Source organism: Myotis daubentonii, chromosome 2 (genome assembly GCF_963259705.1).
Source record: "Myotis daubentonii chromosome 2, mMyoDau2.1, whole genome shotgun sequence".
NCBI lineage: Eukaryota > Metazoa > Chordata > Mammalia > Chiroptera > Vespertilionidae > Myotis > Myotis daubentonii.
The window spans coordinates 76,791,843-76,803,255 of NC_081841.1; the positions used below are offsets into that span (position 1 = coordinate 76,791,843).

General features: G+C 38.1%; 1 protein-coding gene across 5 annotated transcripts in view; it reads left to right on the top strand.

The window, feature by feature from the left end:
- Nucleotides 1-11,125, top strand: part of NAV3 (neuron navigator 3) — an 860,737-nt gene extending 849,612 nt beyond the window's left edge. For all 5 annotated transcript variants that reach the window (XM_059683697.1, XM_059683694.1, XM_059683698.1 and 2 more), the window contains 3 exons: nt 598-716; nt 5,676-5,879; nt 10,366-11,125. In XM_059683697.1, coding sequence (XP_059539680.1) covers nt 598-716; nt 5,676-5,879; nt 10,366-10,485 — 443 coding nt within the window. In that variant the 3' untranslated portion in view covers nt 10,486-11,125. The remainder of the gene's footprint in view (nt 1-597; nt 717-5,675; nt 5,880-10,365) is intronic.
- Nucleotides 11,126-11,413: the final 288 nt, after the last annotated feature.

The following is an 11,413-nucleotide window of genomic DNA, read 5'->3' on the forward strand; positions in this document are numbered from 1 at the left end:
GATCAGGCTGAAAACAAATTTTAGCTAATGGTGCATATCAAATATAGTTGTGAGAGAAGATTTTAGAGATAATTTAGATATTTTATAGGTAATTCATGTATTTTATATTTTTCATGAAGACACAATTGTTTGAATTATTTCTCTGTAGTTGGCATACATTGTTTTTTTTTATATTTCTTCTTATGTTGCATGCATAAAAGTCCATTTTCCATTGTTATGGATCATAAAGACATACTCAATAAAGACAGTGTAGATTAGAAAAATGAATGACATATTTTATATTTGGAAATTCATTTTCAGCACTTTTCATTACTTTATAAAATAGGGAAGGTTGATTAGATTATGACCTTTAAGGTTTCTCCTAACTCTAATATATTATGTCATTTATTAAGATTTTAATGTAAAAAGAAAACGGAGTCCAAAGGAGATTTGGTCTTTAGTAAAATATACTTTAATAGTAATCAAGCTTGCCAACATTAAAATTTTCTAAGAATCCTCAAGAAATATATTACTTCCCCCTATATTGTGTCTAAATGTGTGTTTAGATTGTTAAATACAATTATTCTCAATAATATTCTGTTATCTGTTTCATTTCAGGTCCCCGACTTTTCCTTTCTTGCCCCATGGATGTAGAAGGTTCTAGAGTGTGGTTCATGGATCTCTGGAACTATTCTTTGGTACCTTATATTCTGGAGGCAGTAAGAGAAGGTCTTCAGGTACTCAATTTTATTTACTGTTTTAAAATCATCATTAATTTAAGCACAGGAAAAGATACTAAGCATTGCTAGTCATTAGGTAAATAAAATAAAAAGCACAGTGAGCTACCACTACAAACCCATTGAAATGGCTTTAAAAGTGTTTTTACTGTCAATATTAAGTGCTGGGGAGAATATAGAGTAACTGAAAAAAATTCATATGGTTGGTAGGGATGCAAAATAGTTCAGCCACTCTGGAAAATAGTATGACAGCTTTCTCTAAAGTTAAGCATACATTTTTCATATGACCCAACAACTTATTTCTGGGTATTTTTCCTGGATAAATGAAATATATTGTTCACACAAAAATCTACACATGTTTGTATCAGCCTTATTCAACATCACCAAAACTGACAACAACTCAAATGTCCTTTAGTGGGTAAGTGGTTAAACAAACTGTGGTATATCCATGCAAAGAAATGCTACTAAAAAAAATCATTAATTTAAAAGCAAAAACATTCATTTCTCTGGGTATTTATGGAGAAAACTAAAGACATGAACAATATAAATATAGTGGTAAACTTTTAAAGAGCAACTAGTACATAATACTTTTGCCTGTTCTGAGAATAAATATTTAGGAGAAAGAGAAAGCACAATTATTTCAACAGCTACACATTTAAGGCCAAATTTATTGCCATGGGTGTTTTCAGATTATTCTTATTAAGTAGCCCATAATTGCAGAGCTCTACATCTTATAAATCAGGCATGTTTACATGAACCTTGATCATTTATTCTTTTATCATATAGTTTACAACAAGTAGTCTTTGCTTATAGGTCCCTAGTTTTTAGTATGCTTTATTGTTTGAAGCCCATTAACATCACTTGCAAGATTCTGTACTGTTTTTGAGGGAGTGCTCTAAGTCCTAAGGCAGTTCTATGACAATTTGGTTTTGCACCATCTCTGCTATTCCTCTCTAAGGCCCTGCGGCCAGCCCTTCTATTTACTCTTAACTAAAAGGTCAAAAAGTGTTACTAACAAGAAAACCTTCTTTCTTCAACAAAACATACTATCCCTTTTCCATTAGTCTTGCTATTTCCTTAAATTGGAGTTGAAATTTCATGAAACTGTAGAATTACAAAACTCAAGGTTGAAATGTTAAGTTTTGTGTCATATACTTGCCTAACTCATTATAGAAGAATCCAATCTTCTTTTCAATAACTCGGCCAAGGTTTAGGCAGTTTTTGCTTAGGCATGATTATCTTGATTATTATAACTGTTACCAGAATTAAGACATAGCTTTCCATATTTTGTCATCTGCAATACCATACTGTCTTTGTTTTACTGTCCAAAGGATTGGTTATCTGTTTTCTTTCATTTTACTTCCTTTGATCTTCATGTCCTCCTCACCTAACTAGCATGGCATGGCAGTATTTAAAACTATCATCATGGTTCTGATGTACATGACAAATATTATAGGGATGTTCTGACCCCTCAGATCCTAGAGAATGTGGTCAATTGGTTCTACTCCAGACTTAAATAACCTAATTTCATAATTTTAAGGAAATGAGCTAATATAAACCAGAAAGTGGCTCTAATAAAGTAAAATAAAAACTATACCTAAAGTTTTAATTCTTCGGATATAAAACATCACTTCTCAGGATTCCTCTAAAAATACGCTGCCTAAGATGTAAGTCGGGTCTCTCACTTTCCATCATTTATACCCAAAAATATGTTTATGAAAATTTACCTATAATATTCTAGAAGTAATCATTTTAAAACTTACTATTTAAATGAGTTGTTTGTTCTGTAGCTACTTTGCGTATTAATGAGCTACTACCCATGTTTTTACATCTGAAATGCTTCTTGTTTCATGTGTTTGCTAAGACATAGAAAGAAAAATAAGCTTTTCAATAATTCAAAAACCTTAAAACAATTAGAGTGCTTAGATCTCATTTCTCTAAAGTGCATGTATTTTTTAAATATTTAAATCAATATTATTTATAAAACACTATCCTGAGAATTATAATTCTATAAAGCTTCCATTTGGAGAAAAGTAATACCAGCTTCCCAACTAAAATTGAAAGATATTTCAAAATTATTTTTGTAAAAGGGATAAAAATGTTCAAGTGTCTCGCTGTGGTTGTGGATGTTTAGCAGTAGGTCAGTGTGAATGCTGAATCAACTGTGATGAAAGGAGTTTGGAGAAAAGTCCAGCACATGGGAAAGATGAGAGAGGAAAACCCTGCGGTGGTAGACAGCTCTGTTTGCTGGGGAAGGCTGTACTAGCCCGGAGTCCACTGGCAGATGATGCTCCTCAGTCGTCCGTGTATGTCTTCTGGAGGAGCGGGAAGGAAAGGAGTGTCATGAACCCTTTCCTGAGATCTCACTCCTGCAGCAAAGAGCCTTGAGCAAGAGGTGGGAAAACTAAGCCTGCTTGCAAAGATGGAACTCTGAGTTGAGAGGAATAGAAAAATATCTTTTTAAATGAAGGCTGATGCTTTGGTGAAGAACCACATGGGGAGCACTCACTGCCAGATGTTCTAGTTGGAAAAACATCAGTGATGCAGAGGATCCTGGTTTTTATTCTGGTGATTCTGTGTTTCTGGAAATGTCAACAATGAGTTCTTTTCTTTCTGAATATTTAAATTTATCTTTTTTTCCCAATTATTTTTAAATCTGTTAAATTCAAAAATACAAAATCAGGCTTGTTTACCTTTATATTGGGAAACCTCCTATGTTGCTGCCCTAAATGATTATTTTAAAGGTTGGCATCAGTTGATTCTAGACTTTCATAACATTTTTATAACATTTGCTTTCCAAGAATTACACATTTTTCTCCAATTAGCTTAAGTTATATAGCAACCTATATTTATATCCTCTATAAAGTAAGTTTTTAACTAAAAGAACAACTGCTCCATAACAAGAGAACTATTTTAAAAAAAATCTAATGATTGCTATCCCCACCATCATATCCTAAGGAAACATGCAGATTCCAGAACCTTGGTTCCTTTTTTTTTCAGGCAAGGCTGCCATACTGCATACATCTTGTCCAGGAGAAACCCAAAAGACAATTCCAAGATTCATTGTTTACCATTTTGTTTTGTCTTATTGAACCACAACAAGTCACACGGAACACCCAATAGTATGCCATCTGGGACCAAATACACACCTGGTAACCAGGATTGGCCTCAAGAAAGCACATCACGGGGAGATTGGAAGGAAATTAGAGAACTGGTGTACCCACATTACTTACTGCTCTATAATTGCAACTTTTCTCTCTCTCCCCATGTGGCCTTACATATTTTTACAGTCTCCTCAGTGTGCCCTGCCAAGTAGGGTTTTTAACATCTCGAATTCATCTTCTCTCTTCTACTCCAGAGCCAGTACTTTAGCCAGGTTTTATCACCGTTTTATTATTGACTATTCCCTCCATATGTGGCCTCACAAAGGTGATGTTTTGTTTTCCATTTTGTTTTCCTTTTTTACTAGTGACCTCATAAGTAAACATCTAAAAAGAGTTTTTACAGGAAACAAGATTATTAGATGAAGTTAACCTAAAGAAAATGGTTATCAGAGAAAGTATTCTTTTTTTAATATTTTTATTGATTTCAGAGAGGAAGGGAGAGGGAGAGAGAGAAATAGAAACATCAATGATGAGAGAGAATCATCGATTGGCTGCCTCCTGCACACCTCCTATTGGGGATTAAGCCCACAACCCGAGCATGTGCCCTTGATCAGAATCAAACCTGGGACCCTTCAGTCCAAAGGCCAACACTCTATCCACTGAGCCAAACCAGCTAATCAGAGAGAAAGTATTCTTATTCTCTCAGTAACATTGAGTTAAACAGAAAAAAAGAAGTCTCTTTTCTTTTATTAGTCATCCTTCCAAAGTACACTTTAGTAGAGAGCTCTACTCAGTGTCTAGCATAGCTTTATTCAATTCTCCATAACTGGAACTTTTCTTTCTCAACTTTGAGGGTTTTTTTTTGTTTTGTTTTGTTTTTGGTTTGTAAAATTACTAATAAAGATAAATGTGGTATGCCTGGATGGTGTGGCTCAGTGGTTGAGCATTGGCCCATGAACCAAGAGGTCACCAATTCCATTCCCAGTCTGGGTTGCAGGCTCAATCCCCAGTAGGGGGCATGTAGGAGGCAGCCACTTGATGTTTCTCTCTCATCAATTTTCTATCTCTTGCCCTCTCCTTTCCTCTCTCTGAAATCAATAAAAACATATTTTTTAAAAAGATAAATGTGGGTAGTCATTTCAACATGTGAAAATAAACCTCCCTCACACTCTTCCCCAAATGCTGATCATCTCTCCCCTATATTTAGCTTAATTTTGTCTAACCTTCAAATTTAAAGTGAGCTACGGAGCTATGTAGACAGCTATATGTTTACACTGCAGGGGTCCTCAAACTTTTTAAACAGGGGGCCAGTTCACTGTCCCTCAGACCGTTGGAGGGCCGGACTATAGTTTAAAAAAAAAACTATGAACAAATTCCTAGGCACACTGCACATATCTTATTTTGAAGTAAAAAAACAAAACGGGAACAAATACAATATTTGTATTTGCATGTGGCCTGCGGGCCGTAGTTTGAGGACCCCTGGTTTACAGTATGACATATTGTATGTGCACAGTAATTCCCTTGAAAGGCCCATAAAACTCAGTGTGCAAAGGAATCACTCAATTAGTAGTCACCTTTTTTACTAAATAGAAATGCATTTTATTTATTATTTTTAATTTTTATTGCTATTTTTAAAATTTGTCTTTATTGTTGAATGTATTACAGGTGTCCCCCTTTTCCCCTATTGCCTCCCTCCACCCTGCACCCATCTCCCACCAGGCCTTTACCACACTATTGTCTGTTCCATGGCTTATGCATATATGCATTAAAGCTCTTTGGTTAATCTCTCCCCACCCACCCCTACCTTCCCTCTGAGTTTCATTTCATATGTGCTAAGTATGTGATCCCCTTTTAGATGTATGGGAAACGGGCACCTTGGGAAGATCCCTCAAAGTGGGTGCTTGATACCTACCCATGGAGCTCAGCATCTCTGCCTCAGGAGGGCCCAGCATTACTTCAGTTGCGACCAGAAGATGTTGGGTATGAGGGTTGCATCTCCACTAAGGAAGCCACAACCTCAAAGCACATTCCACAGACTGACACAGAGGGGGATCCCCTGGTAAGAAGCTGATGTATGATTCTTCCTATAAAATCTTGATGACAGTGTGTAGTCATTAGTATTTAGTCATTTACATCAAAGACAATAATTGTCTTGGGTAATATTTGGGATTGTTCTGAAATTGATACTCAGTTTTAACTATTTTTCCTTTGGCCCACTTTCATTGGCTGAATTTCTTAAAACAAAAGACCAAACATGTAGGCTTAAAAATAATCAAGAAACACTGAAAGCAGGATGAACTTTATGACCATAATTTTCTCTTGTTATGCATAAAACTTTATAAAAATATAATTAAATTTTTAGATTGCATGACTAAATTCACTTGGTATTTAAAAAAATGAATTTTGTTCTTAAATAAGAAACAAAAATAAAATAATATAATGTACACTTGGAGAACTAAAGAATATCTATATATATAAAAGCCAAGTGACCAGAAAGACTGAATGGCCAACCAGCCTGATCGGGGCCCTGATCGCCCCCCCTAAATCTCCTAAAACCCCTCCCCATGGCCAGCCCCGCCCCCGATCAGCACTCCCATTGAGGGCGGGACTGGCCAACCTTCCATGAGCCCCCCCCCCTCACATCCCCTCCCGCTGACCGGACCCCACCCATGCACAAATTCATGCACTGGGACTCTAGTTTTACATATATCTTCTATTCTGGCTAAATTTAAAATTCGTTTTCTGTTGCCTTCAGTAAAGAATAAACTAACTTAGAAATCAAAGGGATGTTATTCTCACTGCCTTATTCAATTTACAATTGTGGCTGGCTTAACAAAAGTTGGTAAAACTCCACAAAGTATGAATACTCTGAAGATATTAAGTACATGGTATTATTAGGAAAAGACTTTATTTTTATGTATTTATTTTTTATTCTAGATTATTTTCTATAGAATGATATTAAATGTAATGTGTTTGTTGGCTTACCATTCTATGACTAAAGAGATTATTGGACATGCATACCAGTACATAAAGAAAACATAATGAAATAGACCATTACATTACTTAAAACAAATAAAAAGGGAATTGTTAAAATCATAACCTATAACTATATATCCAAACACATAAAATGACTTGATATTTATGGAGCACTTACACTAACAACCCCGACACATATATATCATCATCATTTCAGTTTATCATTATTAATGTTTTGGGTGTTACATTTGAACAATCTGATAAATTTTCAAGATTCTTTTCCCAATAAGATGCATACACACACAAACTTTTGCATACAATTTCAAAGAATTCTATAATGTCACAGAAGTATATACTAGACTTTCTGAAGTTTAGGGCTCTCCTATTTAGGACTTTTGACCTAAACTATTTACTACATAAGGACCTGGACTCGCATTATATAGAAGGGACCTGACCCTTTAGCTTATACATAAGTTAACAGTAGTGGCGGAATTGATTTGAATCTAGCATAATTGTGATTACACACTAAATAATTGCTGACAGAATGGTTAAAATTTAATAGAGTAAATATAAGCCCTAGGGCACAAATAATGGGTTATTTCACATGAATTTTTATAAATTTCATTCTACCCTTACATTTTCATGTACTGTGCCTATTTCAGATAAGGAGAAGTGTTTTTAAAGTTTATTTTCAGAGTTACTCTGTAGAGCATGGGTCCCCTAGGGGATGCCCTCAACTTCAACTAACTCCATTAACACTCTTTTCCCTGACTCTGAATGCTCCTGTCTGGTATATGGAAAAGAGATCCAGGGTGTCTCCCATACTGAGTGAAAATTGGGGTAAAAAATACCCTGATTCCTAATCTGTTAAGTATCTGAAGAATTGAGGGGTTATGATATAGGGCATGTTACAAGGCAAAGGACTTATCATCTAAAAATAATTCTTTGAATCAGGTACATTCTTGTACAAAAGCAAATATTTTTATTTCTCTATATTTCTATAATTATTAATGTAGGATAAAAATATATTTGCAGTCCAATTTAAATCAAATGTTAGGGGGAAATCTACTATTTAATGTCAGAAGTATTTTTTTCAATCCAAACAAAGATGCAGGTTTTTGGCATAGCTCACTGTATTTTTAAAATATAATGTGTGTTAGTTATCAACAAGCTTATTCATTCTACAGTTGTTAATATGTGATAAGTATGTACTTGGGGCTCAGCCTTGGTGATCAGAGGATCAGTGAGCTATCATTTTTTTATCTCAGGAAGCTCACAGTCCATCTATCTATCTAAATTACAGTAAAATAGTGATAGAAGTACATGCTATATAAAGTTTTAAGTCCTTTGAGGAAGTTTCGACTAGGAGAAAGCTTCAAAGAGGAGAGGCTTGAGCTAGGTCTGCAGGGATGAATAGGAGTTCATCATGTGGTTGGACAGAGGATATTCAAATTAAGGATACAACAGGTGAAACATTGTGGAACGGTATAATAAAAACGATGAGTTTAGGAAACTATATACAAACTAGAGGCCCGGTGATTGAATTGGTGCACGGGTGGGGTCCCTCAGGGTGGCCTGCGGGGATCGGGCCCCAGCTCGCACCCCCAGGCTCACAACCCCAGCTCGAGCCCCCAGCCTTGCAGCCCTGCAGCCCCGTCTGACACCCCGCCATGGTCTGGCACCACCCGCTCACCTGCTCCACCATCCCACCGTGGTCCCTCTCTCATCAGGGCTCATCGGGGCCAGCAGCATCTCCACTGCCGCCCACTGCCGGTGTTGCGTTGCTGACGCCCACCTTGTTTCACAGTGCCCCTAGTGGTCAGCGCATGTCATAGCGAGCAATCAAACTCCAGGTCGGACACCCGGTCAAACAATTTGCATATTAGGCTTTTATTATATAGGATCAGTGGGAATAGAACAAAGAGGGCAGGAGGAATTAAAGCATTGGAGTGATTTCAAACTTTTGTGACTAAGATAGCATTATGACCCTTCAAACAGACCTCATTAACTATTTCTATTCTTAGTAAATTAGGAGGGTGCTCAAAACAGAGATCTGTTGTGCAAATCCTCTTCCCCAGGTGCTTGAACACAGAGCAAGCCATCTACTAACAGGGAAGGAATGGACCAAAGAAAGGAGGGAGGGGATATGATGTGCAGGAAGGTCAGGGAGTGTGTGTGAGACAGACAGAGAAAGAGACGGAGAGAGAGGGAGAGAGAAAAAACTGTGTTGATGGAGACATTTTGACGTTTTGGCTTCCTGAGTTCAAGAGGTTATCACCAACTACTCTGCTTTCATATTTTTATGTAGCTTATTTAATAAATTCAGAGTTAGACCAAAAATTATATTGAAAACTATTTTCCTGAAGAATATTAAAATAACATCAAATATGCTATAACTGTCGCCTTTTTGTCAGAAAGGAATTGTTGCTGAACACACATTTTTACACGGAGCACACAGCAGTCATAGCCTAACATATGACTACAGAATTCCTTTTTAGCTTTCTATGGAATCAGATTGCCTATTTCTCTATGTTAAAAAAAAAAAGAACAACTTTGATGATTTTATAAGTTAATAAAATGAGTATGCATTAAATAATATAAAGATTATTATAATTTATAGAAACCCTTGATAAGAAAACAAGTCCACTACCTCCTGAAGACATGTGCCAATTTCTCTATGCTTCGTTGACCTGCTTCTCTACAATTCGCTTGTAAACAATCTTTCTTCTTACTTCCCTCTCTAACAAAGGATTTGAAGATCCATGGAAAGCCAAGCAAGGTGGCTGCCTTTCATTTTGTAATGCATGAAAATGCTACCTGACTTTCTCCCCGGGTGCCTTCCTGCCTATGTCCCTTTTACTGGAACAAATATTGCCATTGTCCTATATGGCTGGGAGACTCGGGACAGCCGCTACTGTTCCAGAAGGTGGTTTTTGTTGTCAGTGATATATCAATCATATTTCAGCCAGAAACTCAACAACAGAAACTTGACAGTGATTGTTTCCTGCTCTCTCTTCAAACACTCATGGTCGGCTTCCTTCAGTCACCTCCTCGGGAGGCCGGCCCCTGCAGCAGATGGTGAGCTGCGTGCAGCAGCTGGCTCCCCTCCACGCCACCCCCTCCTTCTCTCGGGACCGCGTGCGCGAGCCTGCCTGCGTGTGCGTCTGTGTGTGTAGGAGCACTCACGACTTTCAGTTGCCATTCAGTGATTTCTGCTTCTCCCAGCCAAAAAGCTGGGAAGCTTGGCACACTCTCCAGCCATGAGCCCAGATGTCCAGCTGTGATACAGTTTCCTTCCCAGCCTCCCTGCTGGAGCAGGATTCATTCACAACCCCGAATAAAAGAGTGATCGCGAGGCTTTATTTTGTCCTTACGGTTTGGTGTTGTAGTCATATTTGGGAGAAATAGTGTAGGAGCCAGGGGCAACGAGTAAATCTAAAATCGTTTTCCCGTTTCACTTGGGTGGGATGAGACAGTTCCTCTGTATGGCTCGGGGCCTCATATTTTATGGGGCTGGCTTCCTCCATGCATCATTGCCTGCATCCGATGTCTCTTTTTCTTTTCTTCAGATGAATATGCTAATGAAACTCCAAGAAGCAGCCAATTACTCCGGTACACAAAGCTTCGACAGCGATAGCACCAGCCACCATGAAGACAATTTGGATTCGGCTCTTGAATCTACCCTCTGAGAAAAGTTGCGGGGAAAGACTATGCTTTTTAAACATGTTTAAAAAGTAAGGTATTTTCACTAAAACCACTGCCAGTATGAAAGCACCTACCAAGGGTCCTGCCCCAGAGTCATGGTCTCCAAGGAGGCAGCAGAACTAAGTCTGAGCCGCCAAGATGCTAAATTGAAATGGAAGCTTCACCTTCTTTTATTTCTAGGCCTTTTTATATCTGTGGAGTGATGTAAGACTCCCTTACTCAACTGGAAAGCACCCTAACGATAGGGCAACTGAATAGATTGCACATGGGATAGCCAAACTGGACTTAGTGTTTTTCCTCTTTAAACGTTTACAGTACAGACCTTCTTTTGTCCCTTCATTTCGTTTCCTCTGGCAAACGGTCCTCCCCAAGCAGGGTTCATTCTTCTGACCCGTCCAGCCTCCTTCATGCCACATGGTGCTGGTCACAGGGCTCCAGTAGTGTGTGTGTGTTGTGCGCTCACCCCATTCCAAAACCAGGCCGAGAGGCCAGTCCCCCGTAAGCACAAACGGAATTGTGCAACCACCAGAAAAGCACTACCGTGGCCAAGCTGGAGAGGTGCCAACTAATTCCTGAGCTCATGTCCTCGTGACGTGCTCCACCAACTGTCAGTATCTGAGTCACCGGTTTTATAAGGTTGTTTTTACCACTGGGGTCTTTTTAAGCCACCTGCCCATCCCCTTAACAAGAGTTTTATACCAATTATTCGTCAACACTGACAAAAGGCTTGCTTAGGGCTTTATTTGTTTGAGCCTTTTCAGTGAAAGAAGGAACATTTCCTATGGTGCTGTCTCGCTGCCTTAAAACAGATTTCTACAACAGTTTAAGTCCTAAACCATTGGTAGTTCCCACTGTCTTTCATTTGCAACCAAGCAACAGCAGTTAACACAGTAGCCTCATCTCTAGAGCTCT